This window comes from Blennius ocellaris (genome assembly GCF_963422515.1).
Source record: "Blennius ocellaris genome assembly, chromosome: 14".
Classification (NCBI taxonomy): Eukaryota; Metazoa; Chordata; class Actinopteri; order Blenniiformes; family Blenniidae; genus Blennius; species Blennius ocellaris.
In genome coordinates this window covers 24,417,687-24,439,989 of record NC_137663.1, presented here as the reverse complement: position 1 = coordinate 24,439,989, position 22,303 = coordinate 24,417,687, and the positions used below count along the sequence as shown (strand labels likewise).

Here is a 22,303-nt window from a genome sequence, read left to right as displayed (position 1 = left end):
TCTATCTAATCAGGTCAGGAAATTCACACTGCAGAACATTTCATAGCACGGACAGCAATGCATTAAAAGTTAAAGCCACAGTCTTCTTGAGTTTAAAATCATATAAACTTAAATTGAGGTTTTAAAAAAGAAGAGACTCAAGTTATTTGGAGGTTTGCCAAAGTAGAATAATGTCTCAATTGCAGAAAGAAAAAGGTTCAGTCATCAAACGTTTACCTTCTTTAACGACTATCCAAGGCTTCCATTCCTCAAAACACTTTCAGTCAATTGTTCACTTGTTTTATTACAAACAAAAACAGTATAAAAGCTCTACAACATGTTCTTCGATTCAGAAAAAAAAAGAACTTCCAGCTTATAAAAATATGCAGTCAAAAACTGAACTTATTTAACACTTTTTAGTCCACAAATCAACAGAGACTCTTAATTTATTCAGTTTGAAAACTGGTGGATGTTTTAATACGACGTGTCGCCGGTGATTGTGAGGCTCTTCCAGTGTGTGTGTGTGTGTGTGTTCCAGAGTGTGTGTGTTTCAGAGTCCGTGCAGGGTGGAGCCGATGATGTCCATGAACGTGGCCTCGATGCAGTAGCAGAGCTGGACGTCGGGGTCGGCGCCGCCCAGCTCCTCAGCCGTCTTCTGGGGCAGCGTCAGCTGGGCGGAGCCTCGTCCGGGAAGCACCGCCTCCTGCGGCTTCTCCTTCAGGTACTGAAGACCTGAGCAGGAGGAGGAACAACAACAACACACTTCTCTTCAACCATCAACCTGAAGATATTAGAATGGAACGTTTCTAAGGTTTCCGTGTAAATGGGCCCTAAAAGGGCATCGCCGCATGACTTTGACTTTCTTAAAAAGCCTCTTAAACTCCATTGACCCAAGATACTCACGGGCGATCAGCGGGTCGACGTCTCTGACCTTGGTGGCCACGTCAGAAGCACAGACCTGCCCCACTTGTATGAGGAGCGCCGCCACGTCGTCGTAGAGCGGCGGGAAGGCCTGGCAGAACGCCACCAGGCAGGGCAGGGTGGGCATGAAGAAGGAGAAGCGCTTGGCGCGGGTCAGCACTGGAAAACACACACACAGAGTGAACCCTGGCTGGTACATACTGTACAGTCCTGTCACGCTGCACTGGCAGCCAGTGGCCAGAAGGTGGCAGCCACATCCAAGGGGAAGGATTCGTTGAGACGACAGACACAAACGCGGACGGACCTGTGAGGAGAGTTCCCATGACGCTGATGGCCAAGCGAGCCACGCTCAGAGACTTGGGCAGGGCGTACTGGGTGCACAGGTACGACAGCAGCTGGATGGCAAAGATCTGTGGAGGCACGATCGCAGGAGGAAAGACAGAAACGGTCAGAAGTCGGAGCCTGGTAACAGAGGGGGGGTGGGGGAGGTGGTGGTGGTGGTGGGGGGGGGGGGGGGGTACTCACCTGCTTCTCCAGCTGGGGCTGGGCCAGCAGCTCCGGGATGAAGTCCAGACAGATATGGATGGAGGGGATGCCTGCCACAGTCAGAGGCAGCAGAGCTTGAGGGTAACCCTGAGCGAGCGAATAGAACAGCCGTAGTGATACAAATGAACATCCGGGGAAAAGTAAAAAAAAAAAAGAGAGAAAGTCACTGTATTTTGAAAGGAACAGACATTTAAAAAAAAAAAAAAAAACAGGTTCAACTCCAAAGCAATGGAACGAAGTGGAATTAGTTTATGAAGCGTCAAGAAAGGCATAAAAGCTACAATGTTATAAAATGTATGAAAATGAGATTTGGACATAAATAATGTAAGAGAATTGATTTTGTGTTTGTAATATTGTAAATACTGTACATAAAATGTACAAAAATATCTGTTAAAGTAAATATTTAGAAAGGTGGACATTAAGAAAATAATTAAAGTGATTGAAAGGTAACAACAGAATTCGTTTCTTCCCTGAAGCATCAATTAGCCGCCGGTGAGCCGCGCCGCCGCCGAACCACCGGCGCTCACCTGAAAGTGGACCAGCTTGGCGATGTTGGGGTCGGCGATGAACATCTGATGCAGCAGGCAGCAGATGAGACACTGCACCTCCCTCAGGTCGCTGAGCAGGCCTCCCTCCGGCTCCGCCCGGTCCACGCCCCCCCTGGCTCTGGGCCCCAGGCTCCCCTGGCTGGACTTGGCCGGCGCCGGGCCCCGGACGCTCTTCAGCAGGCTCTCCGCCGCGGCCGCCGCCGCCGCGCCCCGCTGCTGCTCCTCCTCCGAGGTCGGCAGACACACCTCCAGGAGGAGCTGCACGGCGGCGCTGTCCTGGAGTTGGATATTTCACCGTTTATGACGTTGATTGACTGGACGACGACCCCGAAAGCCACTTTGGCGACTAATAAAAGAACGGATTTCACCTTTTCTTATTCTTTAACTACCAAACAGCTGGAATAAAACTTCCAATGTTCCACACGACATAAAGCCGGGATGTTTTCAGGTTATTCATAGCTGGTTGGATATTTCTCGTGGGTGTCACACAAATCCTTCCTCATCATTCAAAGTACCTGTGCGGCCAGGAGAGCGTTCTTCAGCTCCTCCCTGGTGACCTCCGGCGTGTCCGGCTGGCCGGGGACGCCCAGGTTGGACACGGTCTGGATCTGCCGGTCGAAGTCGGCCGTCTCCTTCAGGTGACACTGCAGGTGAGCTTTGGAGGCCAGGAGGTAGCCGTTCAACATGTGGAGGACGATGTCCATGAGGGGGGGACACCTGGGGAGGGCGAGACGCCGCCGTCACCGACCCGTTTCAATGGGGGCCACGGGGGGGGGGGGGGGGGGGGGGCGAGACAACGGGATCGAGTTTTGACGGCGTTACCGGTAAACTCTCTGGTCGCAGCGCAGCACGATGAGCGGATCCACCATCAGGTCGTTCTGAGTGTACTTCTGCTGCCTGAGCAGCTTCGCAGAGGGTTGGAGGGCGTTTACCGTCATCACCCACAACCTGCAACACAGACACGCCACTTTTTTTTTTCTCAAACCTCCTTTCACATCACTTTGGGTTTTACGAGGTGAAACATATGGAGGACCCGTCTTGGAGCATCATTAATTCAGGCGAAATGGCCTGAAACAGCCGATAAAAGAGGGAATCGGGCTGGTTGGTTGGCAGAAATATGATGTCCACTGAAAGAAGTTGATATCAGAGGGAAAACATGATGTGAGGCACACCTCAGACCTCTAATTACTTCATTTAGCCCCGTCGGACTTGAGAGAGCGAGTTAAACGGCGACAGCGGGGGGGGGCCCCAAGCCTTCATGCCGGCAGCTGCGCCGGCATCAATCGGCAGATCTGTGAGGAACCGGGCGCCCGCTTTCCTTCGCCGCAGTGGGATCTGGGACTGCATTCCCTCTCCGAGGCTGTCCCTCACTTTTTCTTGTTCGAGGGCCATTTTAAATCAATACCGCTCAGAGCCCTGGTAAGCGTGCTCCTCTGGGCACGGGGGGGGGGGGGGGGGGGGGGTCCACGCCGGCCCCACACCTCTGATCAATTCATACAATAATCATTGAGCAGGCGGCCGGGAGTCGAGGTCAACAGCCCGTCGCGCCGCAGAGCTTCCTTTTATCCATTTACTGACTCCCCGAGCAACTTCCCACCGTCCTGGCAGAGACGAGAGCTGCAGGTCACACACTTGCTCTTAACCTCTCGCTCAAAGCCGCTACCAGTTCCAGTTTAACCGGCAGCGGAGCGGGAAGGTCAGCCAAACATCCCAGCGTCTCATTAGTGAGGACAAAATACTTCCTTGGACTCGTGACGGATTTGGAGACACAACACACACACACACACACACACACACACACACACACGCACACACCATACTTGGGTGTGTTGACAAGTGTGTGACCAGCATGTGGTCAGTGGTCTGTGTGTGTACAATGAAAGATTGTCAACACGAAGCTCCCGGTGGAGCAGAACGCCCGGCTCAATGGCTCAGCGCATCACAAGACTGCTGCTCGTTCACACATTAGATTAGATACAGTAGAAGTCCTGGGCGTGTTTTCTCCGGCTGGATGTGGAAGACCACCTCCGGTTTGGTGTCGTCACCAGACCGCTTAGCTTTTTTTTTTTTGACTTTTCTTTACGCTGTGAGGTTTTACCGTTTTTTTTACTATTTGTCATCTCAAATCAGGAGTTTGATCACTTTTTAATGATCTATTCATTTATTCATTTCGTCTTTATTTTACCAAGCAGGTCAATTGGGAACGAGTTCTCAGCCAAGAAAAGAAAGAAAGTAGTGTTTACAGTGATATATGTTAAGAAACAGAGGCAAAAATTAAAAGTGCAAAAGTGAATAAATGCAGAAACGTTTGTTGGAGATGATTTGCAGCAGAAAACTGAAATGAGGAGCAACCTAAGATGAATGAACCGTCATCAGAATGTATAAAGGAGGATTGTTTTTCCGGTAAAGAAAAGCAATACGGGATTTGACCTTTGTGAGCATCTGTCGGTTTGAAATGTTGAGTCAAGTCAGTTACTACAACAGCTTCCAACTCACTCGATCTCAAAGAGATTTTGAGGGGACGTTTAAGAACAAACACGTATAAATGTCACTTGGAGGTGACAAATACATTAATTCCCGGGGAATAATTATATCTGACAGGCATAGTAATTATTTTATCTTTTATCAAAATCAAATTAGCACTGCGTAAACAAGTGACACATTCTAATTACCGTCGTGTATTATTCCCGGCTGACCTTCAGTCATTTCTCACTCGAGGCCGACGCGCGAGTCGTTTCCAGATCACGTACCTGCGCGGCATCACCGTGTTCAGACCCATCCACAGCTTGTTGAGGGTCTGCAGGATGCGGCGTGGAACGGCGGGCTCCAGGAGCAGGGCCGTGCTGGCCGTGAGGGCGTCCGCGTACGGGATCAGGTCGCCGGGCGACAGCAGCGTCAGACGCTCCAGGATGCGCATGAGTCTGGGACTGCTGGACGGTAACTTCTGGAAGGCTGGGGGACACAAAGAGACGAGCTTTAACATCTCAGAAGATAGGACCACGTTAGTCGTTCCTGCAATCATTTTTCTTCTAATCAGTTCATTCTGGGCTGTAAAATCTGTAAAGGCCTACAAATACGACCTGTGTGCAACACTGCATGACAAGTTTGGCTTATTTTCTTCACATTTAAAGATTTTTGCAGCTATGGATGTTGCTGGCCACCTCTGCTACGATAAACTGCATCACTAGCTGAACAAATCAGGTTGTTTTAGCTTCAATGTATAAGAGCTTTTATGAAATATTCTATTTTTGGTGCAGTTATTTTGAAAAACCTACATTTAGGAATCTAATGAAATCCATTCTATAATTATTCAAATGAATCTTACATTCAATTGATCTCAACTGAAAGAAGTAACTGATGACACACACTTCAAAGTGTGGCGGGTTAATGAAAAGGCTTTGACCTGTAGGTATTCCTCTTTCATTTATTGCGTTTCGATGGCGAAACTAACATCATTGTCTAAATTACAATTTAATGAGGAACGTCTGAAGTTTATCTTTCGCTCATTTCAATCAGAAACACCCGGCGCTGTTGCAAATTCTCCCCGTCCCGCCTGCTCACCCTGGTGGAGCTGGCTCTGAGTGTATCTGCAGGCGTTGCTGGGGAGCATCATCTTCCTCAGGAGGGGCAGAGTCCCCGTCACCTCCTCCTCACACACCCAGTCCTCCACCAGGCACAGGTGGGGGTAGTTTGTGGCCAGCAGTCTCAGCAGGGCGGAGTGCAGACCTGGAAGCAGCGTAGAAAAACTTTATTACACAGGATGCTGGTTATTATTATAAAAATTTTTTTAATGCTTATTCAGTGAAATAAAGATGAATATCATGGTGTGACGCAGTATCTCACCCCCCAGCTCCTGCTGCAGCCCCTGCGCCTGCGTAACCAAGTACTTGATGGGGATCTGATCCATCAAAGCTGCTGAGTAGGACTTTGGTTTCCTCTGCATCAGGGCTAGGGAGAAAGGGAGGAAGAAAAACAAAACAAAAAGCGAGGGTGAGCAAAGCAGCGAGACTGTAAACAAAGAAGAGCGCGAACCAGGCAAAAGAAGGACAAGTGGAGGCCTAAGCGTTTTATTTGGTTGTGTAAGGACACCGGAGCTGCTGCGCCGCTCCCTTCAAGAAACGGAGGTGATTTTTCATTGACGGGGGTTCATTACCACTGCTGATGGGCTTCATTACTCCTTCCTTGAAGGCTGTGGGACCACTTGGGTAAACACAGCAATTAAAGAGATGGGCATAAACTCTCACATAAATCTGGCCTAATGAAGGGCAAGAGGAGAGCTCGTCACGGGAGGGAATAAACACTGACTAGGCTAACCGCTAATGCTCGCTCTAACCTACAGCTGTCCTAGTTAGCTCTGCTCCTGCAGCCACTGTACTTGGCTCGCTGTCAGCTCTCCATTCGTTCTCTGTGAGGCCGCCAGTACTCGGCGCCAGGAAGAGAAAAGGATGAATGACTGCACATCCAGAGTGAGAGCGTCTCCTACAACTCGACAGAGGACAAAAGCTCCCTCTCTCTCTCTCCCCGGCGTGCACATAATACTTTCTTTTAGAGGGGGGGGAAACAAGAGCACGGCCATTGTTTTGTACACACCCAGCTGTTTGGTGCTGGCCAGTAGGTTCTCTTCGTAGGACAGGATGTAGTAGAGGATGAGGAGCTGCGTGGTGATGGAGTAGCGCTGCCGTCCCACTCGGCCACCGTCCCCCTGCCAAGCAAAAACAAAAAAAACAAAAAAAAAGAAGAAGCTGCCAGTGAGGAAACAGGCGCAAATAATAGACTCCTCATCATCAGGATGATTACTTTCAGGACAATAAAAGGTGGGACGCTCCAAAAGGAGCCACTATTAACACTGCTAATAGTGCCATAAACATGTCAACGTCTCGTAAAAAAAAAATATTACAGCAGCAGTTCATTTGCTTTTCATTCAAGTTAATTTGATAAAAATGCACTTAAAACAAAAACTGGGGGGAAAAAAAATTACTTGTGATTTTTCTCTTGTGCCTTTTTATTCATTGGGTCACTTTTCAAATCACTGTTATTAAATTAATCCAAAGCATTAAAGCATATTGTCGAACTGTAAATAGAAAAAGAGACAATAGGAAGAAGATGAATAATAGAAAAAGCCAGTAAATAGTGTTATTCTATTCATATTAAAGTAAATTAGAGTAGCAGAACAACAACAAAAAAAAGACTTGACATAAGCAACTTTCTGTGAAATACCATAAAAAGTCTAAAATATTGGGGCTGGTCACAGGAAATACCATGAAAGACTTCCTGGTTTAAGGAAAATACTGCCACCAAATACAAGATATTGGTGGTAATATGATATTTAAATTCAAATTTAAATATGAATGAAAATTCTCCATAATACGATTAGATTTCCACGAGCGCCAGCCTCACCGCGGCGCAGCTCAGGAAGACGTTGAGGATCTCCTGCTCGGTGATGGGCTGGTTGGTGGCCTCCGGGTTGGCTTTGGACGCGGGAGTGAGGATGGAGTTGATGTAGGCGTCGACCAGGGGGATGAGCTGGGTGTGGATGGGCGTGGTCGTCTGGCAGAGTTGGCGGTAGATCCAGTCCTGGTTTTGCACACGACAACACGTTTAAAGCTTAAAAAAACCCCAAAAAAGCAGCTCGGTGGGCAGACGCGCGATCGTCACAATGTGTGTCTGCGCGACCTTAATCGACACTTTGTGCTTGGTGAACGCTCGACTCCGGAGCAGCTGGTAGATGCAGTGGATGGGCAGGAATCCCGTGATGTTGGCACTGAGGTTGTTTGTCACTGCGACTCGAACTGCGTGAGCCGTCACCACCTGCGCGGCGAAAACAACGAACGAACATTTTTTTGTGTGCTTTTTTTTTTACCCCCGACCGACAAACTTCTGTGAAACTCCTTGGTAACGTCCAGCTTTAACATGCGAGATTTTTAAATAACCACCGTCACGATGTTGATTACAGATTTAACAAAAGACATTTACAATCTATAATACAAGTAGTGGAGCAAATCTGTCAGTTTTAATGGCAGGAAGTCATTCGTCCTTCAAAGACACACAGATTCAGTTGCTTATAAACCTCAAATGTACGTTTTTGGACTATGAGAGAAAACCAGTGGCTGCAGAGAGAACATACATGCTAATCTGTTCAAAAGTTCAGTCTAAGACAGAAATAATTGCAGATTAAAGCAAGAAAAACACAAAAAAAACATTAAGTCTATGTTGTGATCAAACTGAATGCAGAAATTCATCATAAATGTTGATTCTATAAATAGAAGAAAAAAAAAATCCCCACAAAGTCGCATCAGAATTAAACGACACAAGAGTGAACTGAAAGATGGATCAAACATGTAGATGTGCACCTGCTCGGTGAAGATCTCCTGAGTGAAAATGGTCTTCATCTTGCTGAGAGAGCTGGGTTTGATTGCAATCTGGAAGAAGACGAACAATAACTCACTGAACACACACAAAAAAACAACAACCACCACCCTGACACAGAAACATCAATAGTGGTCGGTTAGCTGCTGGTGAAAACAACCTGCAGGCAACAGTGCTGGTATTTTGTAATTCCCTCCTTTCATATTTCATAGGGGAAAGGGAAAAAAAAAAAAATTCTACATGGCAGGCACAACATTGAATTGAGAGGATTGCCCTGGGGGTGGAAACAAACAGGCTCTAAATCCAATTACATTACACATCTTAGTGGAAAATACACTGAGACAGGAAAACTACTTAGCACACAGGCAGAAAACAATAGTGCACTTAATAAGTAATAAAACAGCAAATTGGCCGCGGGGTATGGACTGTCTCGTAGATATGTGTACGCTGCAAGTGCCTGCATTAGTGTGGTTGATACGGTCCTTATAGACGCGGCGGCGGCGGCGGCAGAGGAGGAGGAGGAGGAGGAGGAGGAGGAGGAGGAGGAGCGGGGCCACGAGCTGGTCAGCCAGACTGGCGTATTGATCACAGCCGTCCTCCCACCTCCCACCTCCCACCTCCCACCTCCCACCTCCCACCTTACCTTCATCCCCAAAGTGGAGCACACCAGCTCAATAATGGAGCTGAGCTGGTTGCTATGGAAATACATGGCAACCAGTAATAGCATCTCTCCAAAAGAAGCGGAGACGCCTGCAGCACTGTAAGGAGGAGGAAGACACACACTTATTGAGGAAAGACGCTCGGGCTCGTCGTTAATCCTGCATCACATGCCGCGGAATTTTAATAAACTCATTATGCTACTTGCATCAACCCACACACGCACATATATATAGATATTTATACAGCCCACACACACACACACACACACACACACCTTCTATCCATTTAGTTGAGATTAAAGTCTGAAAAAGGTCACTTCAGACGGCGATGATTTAGACACAAACATGCACATATTCATAAAGTGTGCCGCAGTGGCGCTGGCAGGTTGTAATAAATAGACGCTGGCGAGTTTATCGCTGAGGCAGGAAGGAGCACAAGCCTTCACAGTGGACATAAACAAAGCCCCTGCATGGCTACACACAAAAGGATTCAACACATTTAACCTATCGTTTAACTTTAACTGCTCCTAGCGAGGGTTACTACTCCCTCACACCTCCCTGGTCCGCGATAAAGTTTCAATTACCACTGCAGCCGGCGTGCTCCGAGGGGCAGAGGAGCCAAGTTCCAGATTAACAAAATATGTAATAATCAAACCCTCTGATAACAAACACGGCGCGCTATAAATATCAAACGGTGTGGAATTTCATAATAAGACCGGAGAGGTGCAAAATGCACCAACTGCAATTGTATAAATAAAACTTTATGCAATGATTTAACAGATAGGCAAAGGTTGAACCGTCAAAATTACTACCAATTATGACATAATACACATTTCACCGACGTACAATGTGATCACTTGATGATCCTTTTTATTAAAATACCGGCAGTAACATCTAAAGCTGCAGCGATTTGATTTCAAACGGCATATTGAACTCACACATTAAGTACAACTGGTCGACACGGTCGGGGAGCGTATGTAAAATGAATATGGAATAATACCTGCGGCAACATTTCCACATTAATCTTTCTGTCAATATGAAGTATTTAACACTCGGTTTGCATTATTCAGTCGAGTCAAATGAATCAAAAAAGTTTAACAACACTGAAGAACGCCGTGGTAGTTTTAGACGGTGTTCTTTATTGCCCATTATTACACACGCTGAGATTTTAACAATCGTATCACTTCATGAATCATAAAGATGTGAATTTGATCAAATTTGGTCACAGCGGGACATTTTCTGTGTGCAGACTTCCCGATGGGAAAATGTCCACTGATTCAGACCGTCGTGATCCTCTCACGATTGACCTTTGGCTAAGCCCCGCCCCCAAACGCAAAAGCAAAGCGATTCGACGACCTACGACAGAAGACGGGACTCGGACCTTTCGGGTGTAAAAATTCCGTAGAGAAGCGCGAGAGCTGGTGACACTTTTGTTAGTTTTCTGGGCTATTTAGTCATTTCAGGCACAAATAAAGGTCACATGCAACCGACGGGAGTATCCGGAAAGCTTTATTTGATCCCGTTTCCAAACTTGTCCGGTGGATTCAGCTGTGAGGCAGAGCACACGGACGACGTCTGTTCCAAAGTGACGCAACGCTTTGTTTAATCTTAGCAGTCTGGCCGTATAACATCGATCGCATTACGCTGGCAGTGATGAACTTCCTTAAGCTTGGCGACCTGATGAACACTAAACTCGAACTTCAGCTTTTTTTTTTTATTTCATCCACATCCTGTTTAAAATGTTGCGCACATCCCTTCGTTGCACAATGCCGACCTTGTCAAAAAGGCTCTTCGAACGAAATAAATTCATGCTTCCTCCAAACCCACGTGAGCAGTCCGCTGCGACGGCTTGTCCGTGTCGGCAACGGTAACGAGGAGGGGGCGGGGCTTAGCCGAAGGTCAACCTTCTGTGTGGGGACGGCCGAAAACTCGCAGTGTGTCGTGATTAGTGATTTTCTTACCTCTCAAAGTATTCCTCCTCTTTGATCATCCAGCTGAGCCACATGACCATCAGCTGCTCCTGCTCTGGAGTGCTGCACACACACGCACACACACACACACACACACGTGCACACACACACACACACATAAAGAGGATAATCAGCATGCGCTGGCAGCAAATCAAACTCCAGTCCAGACCACTGGTAACTGAACCAAGTTTGTGATCAGCCTTTTTGTGTTTGTGGACACACACAGCAGCACTTTTAAGAGTCAATAAGGGGGGGGGGGGGGTTATGTACCTGACCAGAGTGGGGAAGGCCAGCAGCTTGCAGAAAGACAGGGAGACAAAGCGCACCCCCGCTGGAGTGGCCGGCGGCCGGCTGGTCATCAGCTGCAGGAGCTGCTCGGCCTCTTCGTCCGTCGGCCTGGAGACCAGGAGAGCCAGTCTTACCGATCAACTCTTAATCCCACAGACGTGGACGTGCCGAACGGCCACCGCCGCCGCCGTCGCCTACCTGAGCCCCGCGATGCCCATCAGAGCGCAGTAGAGGCGGAGCAGAGCGCTGGCCTTCACCACGTGCTCCTCCCGGAGGCCGGAGTAGCCCGAGCCGCCCCCTTCCTCCGGATCGCCGTCGTTCGGGATGTGGGTGCTGCGGGAGCGAGGCAGGATGGCCACCAACTCCAGCAGCAGCTGCCTGCGCATCTGCCACAGCACCGAGCTGCTTTCCCTCTTACGCTGGCAGCAGAGAGCGAGAGAGGGAGGGAGAGAGAAAGAGAGGGAGAGAAGACGTGATCACCAACGTGAGCTGCTGCTCAATAAATCACCTCACCGATACGTCCATCGACCAAAAACTGTTCAGTCAATTAACCGATCTCAAAACAAATGTGAAAGAAACATTTCGGTGTTTTCTGCGCGGAGCTCTCCGGAGACGCTCTGCTGCTACGAGTCAATCTCGTACGTTTTAGAAAACATAAACAAAAGGTGACATTTGCGGTGACTGTAAAGTGCAGCCGCTCTCCATAAACTGCAACAAAATGGCATCAGACAGAAAGGACACAGGAGCTCCTTTATAGCTTTTGGGACATTTTGAACATTATTCCTGAATTTGTGGGGATTCAAGTTGAAGAGCCGGCGGAGGAATAACACAGACGGAAGGAGAATAAACTGGCCCAGACAAACAAGCTTCTCGTGGCTGGAAGAGTCTATTGCTGCTTTAAAGTGATATAGAGGAAAGGATTTAGCGGCGATGGCAGATCTGTGCTTCTTGCCGTTTATTTATCCAGTAAAACAATATGGGGGCGGGATAATTAGAAAACGGGATTGATTATTGAGTATTGGAGAAGGGGTACGATTAAAAAAAGTTTTACTTCTTCCTTTTCGGATATGTTGACTTAGATGGACGTTTGTATGTATACAAGTATGCATTTCTAGATATCTGTGTGTATACCTGAATATAGAAGATTTATTTTGTGTATGTTTTTCCAAATGTATTATTCCAGAATTATTATTCCCCAATTATTTACATAGATCATTTATAAGGGGTTATTATATGTATGTATGTACGTACATATATAGAGAAAAGCATCTTTTTGCAGCATCTGTATTTTGTATGTTTTGTCTGAAACAAATTAATAATTAAGAATATGTTCCCTATTTTTCAGTGTTCATTTTCATGATTATGCCGATTACATACCCTGCAAATTAAATCATTGGCTTATTTCTGACTGATTGTTTCTTGTCATGTTGTGCTTATCCCCCCCCCCCGTTGTTTATGCTTTGTGTGCAGCAGTTTAACCGGGATTCACTCTGTGAATTGAGATAGATTGGAGGTTTCATATTTATACGTGTACCTGTAATCAAAATGTAAAATGTTATACAACACAAGCTCTCTCATTTTCAAATCAACACAGTCGCGTCGCAAAGCTGCAGGTTTTTAAAGTTCGGTTTTAAAGAACAACCTGCTCACCTGTTGCCCGTTGCGGATGAACATGCTGAACCACGTGCGCACTTTGCTGTTGGTCCCCAGCAGGAGGCCGCTGACGTAGGAGACGAGAGGACTGACCGCGTCGTCTGCAGCGTCTGGTTTGTAGTCCAGGGTGAGAGCCACTCCCAGCCCGGGCAGGTGACACTCCTCCACCTACAACACACACACACACACACACACACACACACACAGGACATTTAATACCTCTTTACTCATCCCTCCGTGTGTTCACCAAACACCGACGACGAGGTTGACGAGTCCCTGAACCGACGTTAAAATCTCAAGCCGCATTTTCTGAGTCAACAAAGTCCGGCGCCGTATGCATCATTCAGCAGAGCAATGAATTTCTACAAGCTCCCGGGGCCTCGTTCGATAGCTGACCTTGTGCTGTAACCTCCTCCAGAGAGGGAGGGAAGCGAGAAGACAAATCTCTCCCCTCGGGGATCACATCACAAAGTGTACCACAACATAAATCACAAGAAAGAAGAAGAAAAGAAGAAAAAACCCTGCGTGTTACTAATCTCTATGAAGTGAGCTGATCCAAGTAGAGAAAACAATCTCTTGGGCAACAACGGAGTCCAATGAAATTTACAAGAAACATGTTTATTCTCCCAGCAGAAGGAAAGGATGTATGTGGAACACAGCGGGGCTGGAATACATCATCTTGTTTCTTTAATAGGGCCGTACAGGCGACGTCGAAACAAAAGCGATATCGGGAGCTGGTATCACGTTGATGGAATGAAGCGGCTCCCAGTGATCGAGCCGTGGGAGTTTGAAGACGAGCTGCGACTCCTGGAGTCCTGCGATAATACGAGAGTAACTCACCACCATGGCTCTGATGTTGAGGGCCTGCGAGGGATTCATCTGACACAGCTGCCTGAGGGCCTCGGTCCTGCGCCGGCCACCCACACTCTCCTCATCCTGACGCTCGCCGTTCTTTATCAGACCTCGGCAAACTGCAACACACACACACACACACACACAGAGTCAGAGACGAGATTTGGAAAGGCTCAGTTCAATCAAGTGGTTATATACGATGAATGAATGAACTGGAGTAAATTGTGCAGGTGAAACCTTTGAATTCACCTTCTGCATCGAAAAGGAATTCTAAATCTAAATAGCATTTCAGTCAATTTCAGTCAATTTCAGATGTAAACATGTGGAATCAAAAGCCTTTCGCACAGTATGTTCTGACCCCGATTTTATAATTCCCATTAAATGCACATCAGGCAAATCGAAAAATGCACAAATGAAGAAGAAAAGCCTGACACAACTGTTTTGGTAGGTTGCATTAAACTCACACTGATTAATTAACTTCACGGCATTTGAAGTATTATTTACTTGTCCATGAACAGCTGATCCTTTAAAACAGCAACCTGTTGATGGCTGCAATCGGTCTGCTCCTTCAATAACGAGCCAGGAAAGAGTCTGTGCAGTTTTTTTTCTTCTTCTTCAAATGAACTCATTTTACTTTGGTTTATCAGTGACAAACTCGATGCGATTCCTTCACGTTGACGGCTGGGGGCTCCGACCCTCTTTTACTTCTCGAGCGCCGTCAAAGTGTACTGCTACGGCACCAAGATAAGCACATTAAACCGGTACTGGTAATTAACGAGCCTCTCCAGCCTGGATTATTGTGAGACAGGTGAATTACCTTCGCTGAAGCTGTCGGGGACGTTCGCAACCAGCAGACACAGAAACCAGTCGCCGTTGCGGACGTGAAGCAGAGCCTCGGCCACGTCCACGATGGGCAGCAGGGACGGCAGCTCTGAGGGGGGAATCACACACACTTTATGAAAACAATAACAAGAGTGCAGTTTAGCTTCAATGGATTTTCCATTTGCAAACATATAGTATATACAGAGTTGGAAACATAAAAAATTAAATGGAATTATTAGGTTTTCCTTAGAAAAATGTCCTAATTAAGTTCACTATTGCAACAAAACATCACTGAATTAAATTGTTAATCTGTTCAATCAGTCCGCTAAAAATGAACTTGTGTCACAATGGTCTGATAATACAAGCTCAACGATGACTACTGAACATGAACAACCTGCTGCCTCCAAAAAAAGCCACAAGACACAATTTTTAGCACATAGTAAATGAGGATTTTTTATTTATGCTATAAATTAAAAAAAAAAAAGAATTGTAATTGAGGAATGAGGGATGGTCTTTTTAACACGTAAAACAGTTGCATTTTTGTATAGAAACTGCTTCGTAGATGAGGCCAGACTGATTGCACAGTAACTATTTACGATCAGAAAAACAAGTATGTTCACTCGGTGCTCCAGCAAATCCTCATTGTGAAGTTATTGCAGTCCTCTGGCAGTAAATACACAGCGACATTAAATCCGCAGCCTCTACACACAAAGGCGATCTTTAAAATCACATTACATTGTGAAACTATCAAATAGAAAAGCCAAATCTATACAATAAAGTTGAAAATATTACCATTTAAGTACTTTTATAGGCATTTTACGCGGTAAGTAGTACTTTATGGACAGACTTGAGTTCACATTCGGCTTCAGGCCCCAGTGACGTCCAAAAACCTCCACTGGGGTCTCGCTGGGTGGTAACAATAATTAATAGAAAGGTTAATAAAAGGCTTTCTACAACCAGCTGTGTGTGTGTCTGACAGAGAATAAAACACGTGCGCTTCAGAGGAGAATTTCTCCAAGTTTGTTAGCTCGTCTGCTTTGTGACGGCTGAATGTTGGGTACCTGCTTGTAAGATGCAGAGGACGTCTGCCACCTCCTCCAAGTACACGGGGCTCTCAAACAGCTCCGAAGACTTGAGGAAAAACTCTCCATTTGAATCTGCCACCTGAGAAAACAACAACGGGGAAATTGGCGATCGATCATCCCTGATGAGAGGAGGAAGAAACGAGCGCGGCGAAGGGAAATATCTCATTTCAGTCGCTGAAAAGGAACAGGGGAGTCATTTCTGATACCAACTTCAGCTTCAGTGATCAAAATTAGAAAAAGCTCAGTTTCTTTCATGCGTGACCCATTTCTGCAAAAGAGATATGTACATTTTCTTTCGTAATTTCTTTGGATTTGATCTCGTCCCTCAGCATCAAACGTGCTTCAGAAGTCTGCCCCATGTCGACATAAAACACATTGCAGATTTGAGTCATTAGCAGTCATCAAAACGTCTGCAGCGGCTCAACAACCTTTCAATTATGCTTCTCTTTGAGTTTAGTTAACTGTCGTACCGGCATGTGATTTCTAGAAACAAGAAGCGCCGCTCCAAGTGCCGACGAAGGGGTCGTTTACGAGACGTTTTCAAGAGAGAGGGAGAGAGAAATAAACGTCCTTCTTTTGGTTTTGCGTCACCGTTTACATGACGACGGTGATCGGAGCCACTGAAAAAAAAAACTTTTAGAAAATCGCTTCCAAGGTGGAAGTTTCTGATTATGCGTCATCTCCGTGGAAACGGGCGAAAGACAACCCTATCTGAAAATGTTCATGTTTATAGTGTATTACTCTCTGCACGCAAGCCTGTGCGATTTCATTACAAAAACCACCAACAGCACCCACTAGTGGCCCAACATGCTAACTACACCGCTTTCATTATTTTTGCGGACAACATATTCAAAATGTTGCTGTGTAAACATGAAACTTTTCTGTTTAAGAAAATGCAAAAACGATGCAAAATGTTGTGTAAACGGGGTCCCTAGTGTGACCGGAGCTTTAATTGTACCTTATTCATGATGGCCAGCAGCTCGCTGAGAGTCAGTCGGAGTCTCCTGAGGGGGTCGCTGTGCTCAAACTCCAGCGTCAGGCCGTGCTGCAGCTGGGACACCAAGATGCTCTCTGTGTTAGAGCCGCCAGCTTTTTGCCTGGCGAAGAGGAAACACGGCGGGTTTAAAGTCGCTCCATCACGCAGGTTGATCACCGCGTGAAGGTCAGGCGTACCTGAGCTGCTGCTCCTTCCTCGCGTCCTGCTCCAACGCGTGAAAGTCCACAGACAGGAGAGCCACGATGGAGTTAACGGCCTCCACCCCGGCGAGCAGGCGCAGGATGAGCTTCTTGTCCTGCGCCCAGGACTGGCTCTGGTCGGCAGGAGCACACAGGGCCATGCGGACCAGGCAGGGCAGCAGCAGCCTCAGCTCCGGGTCACTGAGGGCCGCCAGACGCACCACGTCCACCTTCTGCATGGCTTCAAAAGCATAGGGGCTGACAAACTGCAACAGCCCCGTGCTGTCTGCCATCTCTACGTGCGCACACCTACGGGAAACCAGAAACAAGATGTGATGGAGGAGACAAATGTTTAAGTGTGTGTGTACACCTTCCAAGTTTTCTCCTTTCCACATTTGAATCCAACATAAATACTCACAAATGTCAAAACTTGTATTGGTTTTCTTTAGCGAAACAGACAAATTTGACCAAACAACTTCTTGTTGAAATGACAGTTCTCCCAACCTTTGATTATGACAATATAATCTTCAAATCTCCCTCAAAACCCGTCCTTCACAAGCTGGATATCATCTCCCGTGCTGCTATCTGTTGGTGACTGGAGCTCCATTCAGTTCTCACCACTGCTGCTGATTTGTTCCTTAATAAAGACACTTGAAATACTACTTTCTTTCTTTTAAAATTACAAAGTGTGAACACACCTCCACCCAGACAACAGCTGTCATTCTGTCAATAGGAGCAATCTGCACAATGTATATAAACGGTAAAGTGCAGCATACAGTCAACCTGTTTATTGGTTATGTTTACAGCGGGTATATTTAATCAGATGTGGCGAAATTAAAGTTATTGCAATCACGTTGCTAACAACACACCAGACTCGCTAGGAGCAGAGAAGCTAACACTAGCATCGACCGGGAGGTGTAATCACTGTAAAGTTGCGAGTTGTGTCAATAATACTCCCTCAACAATGAAACATCATCTCGACTTAAAGAACAAAGCACAATAAGACACCCTTGTTTTTTTATATATGAGAAAAGGTGGCAATAAGAAACTCTTTGCATTAGCGGCTAGCTGCTCGGGGCTAACACTGACCCGCTGTGCCGTCCGCTATTATGGCAGAAGCTATTAGCATGCTAACTAGCGGCTACCAGCTAAAGCTAGGCTAGAAGACAATATTCGTAATTTTATGCGCCGTGTAAACTGTTTCTGCTACAACAAGGAGTCGAGGAGAATTCACTTACTTTATAGATTACAACGCAGTGTGTCTTTTACAGAGGAATATGACCATGGAGGCCTCCAGACCTCGGACTGTGCTGTGCACCGCCAGCCGTCACAGTGACACTCTGGACCCGATGGGAGGTCCTGGAAGATGCCGGTGTTTTTTTGTTGAGCTTTTTTTTTTTATGAAGCTCTGTTCATTCCCAGAGGAGTATAAAGCGGTTTCCAGTGTGGAGCAACGTGGTGTGCATGTGTGCAGTGAGCACGGTGTCACCGTGGAGGTGTGATCCTGTCAGTGAAGGTGCAGGATGGAGCCGCTCAGGTCCTCCTGCCCCGCTGGCTGAAGGGGACGAACTGCGTGAGGAGTCGCGGGTTCGAGTCCGGGCCGTGCAGAAATTATAGTCCACAATTTGAATATTTAGCCAATAAACAGGTATTTGAGGTTTAAGACGACTCTAAATTGATTGTCCGTGTTCTTCAGTTTGACCTGATTATCGGTAAAAAAAAAAAAAAAACGAGACAATCGTGTCTTTATTTTTTCAAATAACTGCTCTTCCTCTTGCTCCTAATCACTCCAGCTTTGACTGAGGTTGTTTCCCACCTTCTTGAACCGGCAGACTTTCAGAAGAGGAGCAGATAAAATGTTCCTTGATCTTTCTGACTTCTCCCACCAGGTACGGAATAATTAGGGTAGTCAATTGAGTTTTAAAAAAATTACATAATTCTTGCATTCTTAACAGTGCAGGAAATCACAATTTATCACCTGCAGAAAGTCTTCACCTCTGTGTGTTTCTGCATGTTTCTCTCTCTTAAGAGGGATTTTTTTTTCTTTCCACCTTCTTCTCTGCTTAATCGTGTAGAATTGTTTTTTTTCCTCTGTAAAGGTGTCTTGAAAGGTTGTTTTTTGGGGGGTTATTTAAAGAAAATATAATTGAAGGTTGATAAAAATAACTAATTGTGTTTTTTTTATTATTATAATTTTTATCACAACTCTTGCCAGAAGGTTCTGGGCTCCAATCCAGGCTGGATTCTTCCCGGGTGGAGTATACACGTTCTTCTCTGGATAATCCAGTTTTCTTCCAGAGTCTGTGAGGTTGATGAGCCAAAATTGCCAATTGGGTGTGAATCTGTGTGGTGAAACTGATGAGGATGAGGCCTTCAAGCAGTTAAACGTGTGCTGGACAAAGTAGTGCAGAAGATGAGTGAGGAAGAAGAGTTTTTCTTATGAAAATGTAGTCATCCATTAATGGACTGTGGAAGAAAAGTGGAGTAAACCCATACAAGCACAGGAAAGAAGAAACTCCAAACAGCCTGGATTTTGGACCTTTTATATAACCACCACAGCACAGAGCCCTCGTCTCCATTACTCAGCTGGGATCGACTCTACACTCAGATTTGGATCAAGACAAATAGAAGATGTATGTTTAACCCGCAGATCTTCGGATCAGTCCTGAATAAAAATGTGAAACACATAAATCTTCCCCTCTTAACTTGGTTTCGAGGTTAAATCAGAGGTCTTAAACATTCCCAACTTTTCAAGCTGTGAAGCCGCCGTGTCACTGACACGCTGTCGGTATAAATCCGAGTATTAAACCTGAATCCCTGTTCAAGGGCAGGCTGACAGGCAGAATGAAGGAAAAACAGAGCAGGACCTCTGTTTATTCACAGGCCGCTGACAGCGAGAGAGAAAATGCAGAAAACTCTCCAAAGATTGAACTGCCAGCTGCTACTACATGACCCTGGGGCAACCCGGCAATTTACAAGTAAGATATCGGTCTCAAATGACGATGCAGGGTTATTTCAATGCCGTGAGTATTGTGTGTTTTCAGGAGGTTAAGTGGAGGCTGATGGGTTTATCCCAAAAAAACTACCATGATTCTCCAGAAAGAAAACATGGCCAAATCAATTTCCAGAGGTTTATTCAATATTGAATGTATTTATCTACACTCAAAACAAGACCAAATACATTGTGATGGTCAAGATAAAGAGCAAATATCAATGGGTTTTTCCAACGGTATCTTCCTCGACTGGTTAACGGTCATTTACGCCCCACGTTTACTTTCACACCGAGGTAAAATGGGATCGAGACCGGGGGTCTGCAACCTGCCGCTCTGCAGCCACACGGGGCTCTTCAACTCCTCCATCAAGCTTTTTAATCAAGTTATCCGTTAATAAATATTTTGTTTTCATCCTTATCTCCACAGTAAAAAAAACAGGTGAAGAAGGTGAAACAACTAGAATAGCTGGATGTGCGAAAGAGAAAAGAAAAAAAAGGTAAAAGAACTAAATCTGATTAAAAAAATACACGAAAAAGTCAAAATTGCTAGTATGACTTATTTTGGGAAAAGGGGATAAAGAGGAAAAGAAAAGAAAACATTTGAAAAAGACAAAAAAAGCTAAAGATGATAGATAGTTGCATATAATTGCTAAAATGGAAAAATCCATGAAAAAAAAAAGGCCACAAAAGCTAATAATGTAATAAAATACATCTAAATTGTACCTATGGCACATCGCTGTTTTTTCTTTTTCCCTTCATGTCCGATAATAAATTTTGCTCCTTCAGACAAATGTGATTTGAGGGAAACGTCGTACAGGTTGCAGAGCCTCCCGGACTCCGCGGATCCACAACCGATGAGAAGTGGTGCTCAACGAGAGGAGACGTACGGAAAACTGATGGGATGTGCTGGAAAACGACACTGCATGTCTTTAAAAAAAAAAAAAGATCAAACCTGAGGTCAGCTACTTCCAATAGCTCCCCCCCGGCCCTGCCCTCCCTCCCCCAAAGCAAGAGACACAAGCACAGGGGAATAAGTTGACGCACTTTATTCCTAAAACCGAAGCCACCAGCTGCCGGCGTGGCCTTCATATAGAATTATTTATATATATTGCAGTTTTGGGTTTGTTTTTGTTGTTTTTTTTTTTTTTCTTTTTGTGTCTAAATGTGTGGTATAAAATACTTATATACAACAATGTACCTCTTTATTTGAACACAGTGAAGTTCATTGCTGTACAAGTCCTCTGTCGCTACAGCTTTGCTGTAAGTCCTCCACGCTCGCAGGCATGAAACATAATTCTCCACTCTAATTCTTCTGTACATTGTGACAATACAAATATTCTGTCTCCATTACAAAAAATAATACTCTAAAAGCAACCTACTGGGAACTTTATTTCAGAATCTTTTTTTTTTTTTTTTTTTTTTTTTTTAAATGGGAGGGTTTTGTTTTTTGTTTTTTCCTGGTTGTTTTATTAATTAAGACGATTACATATATCTCAGACCAATTGCTTTAAAGCAGGAAGGTGGTATAAACCTTCGCCATTTCTTTTTTTTTTTTATATATAAAAGAGGTTAAGAAATGAGACAAATTATACATTTAAAAACTTACAATAAATAAGATAGATGCAGGCATTTCACTTGGATCGTATCGCATCCAAAGGAATTAAAAAGGAATTTCACGTCTTTAAAACCGAGCTTTTTTTTCCTTCCTTCTTCTTCTTCTTCTTCACTTCCTTGATCAAATTTGTCCCTTTTTCTTCCGATAACGCGCCGTCACGCTACCGATCGCCACGGTCGACCCGTCACTCTCGTCTCTAAACCGCGGGACGGGCGGGACGGGAGGGACGGGACTCGGCTTCCAGCAGCCGTCGGATCCCATCGCCGCCGCTTCCTGGCGATGAAACGTCTCCCCCCCGGTAACGGGCGCGGCGGCTACAACATGTTCATGATGAAGTTGTACATCTGGTTGAGCACCACGAAGTGGATGGGCAGACAGGAGCGGCGGTCCTGCGTCGCCGGGTCGCACGTCAGCCAGGAGAGGGCGTTGTACTGCTCCAACACAAATCTGTGGGCAGGAGTCAAAAGGGATGAGGATAATTAATCATCTTTTGACTGCAACGACCCAGCCCTCGGGCATTTTTCTTCTTCCTCGCAATCGTTCCAGCTTTTTGGAATTTCGTAAAAATGAATTTGGGAGAAAATCCCTTCCTTAAACTTTGGGACTCAAAAGTTCTCTTGCAGATAAAAAAGAATTAATAATAATAAAAAAAAGAGCAAGTTCCTTCATTAAATCATGAATCAATTAGGTTTTTTTGTCTGTAAATATCTTTAAAACATCATCAGTTCTGCACAAAAATTATTAAGTTATTCAATAATCTTCAGTATCTGAACCCTTTGACTCCAATCTAAGTACTTTTATTGAAACCGATGAAACCAAAATGTGTCATTT

At 45.5% G+C, this 22,303-nt stretch overlaps 2 protein-coding genes across 2 annotated transcripts in view; both read right to left on the bottom strand.

The window, feature by feature from the left end:
• Window positions 1-271: 271 nt before the first annotated feature.
• On the bottom strand, window positions 272-18,412 carry ints2 (integrator complex subunit 2). Its single transcript, XM_080509426.1, has 25 exons — window positions 18,104-18,412; window positions 16,863-17,174; window positions 16,648-16,786; window positions 15,666-15,768; window positions 14,600-14,713; window positions 13,771-13,901; window positions 12,928-13,098; window positions 11,476-11,696; window positions 11,260-11,385; window positions 10,981-11,052; window positions 9,004-9,118; window positions 8,345-8,413; window positions 7,668-7,802; window positions 7,392-7,568; window positions 6,585-6,696; window positions 5,838-5,942; window positions 5,556-5,720; window positions 4,745-4,946; window positions 2,817-2,942; window positions 2,510-2,711; window positions 1,974-2,270; window positions 1,426-1,533; window positions 1,205-1,310; window positions 883-1,059; window positions 272-711 (listed from the first exon to the last, which is right to left on the bottom strand). The coding sequence occupies exons 2-25, from the start codon at window positions 17,156-17,158 to the stop codon at window positions 530-532; spliced, it is 3,651 nt and encodes a 1,216-aa protein (XP_080365552.1). The 5' UTR covers window positions 17,159-17,174; window positions 18,104-18,412; the 3' UTR covers window positions 272-529.
• Window positions 18,413-20,900: 2,488 nt separating this feature from the next.
• The window catches only part of med13a (mediator complex subunit 13a), an 86,672-nt gene continuing 85,269 nt past the window's right edge, over window positions 20,901-22,303 (bottom strand). The window contains exon 30 of the mRNA XM_080508853.1: window positions 20,901-21,919. Coding sequence (XP_080364979.1) covers window positions 21,787-21,919 — 133 coding nt within the window. The 3' untranslated portion in view covers window positions 20,901-21,786. The remainder of the gene's footprint in view (window positions 21,920-22,303) is intronic.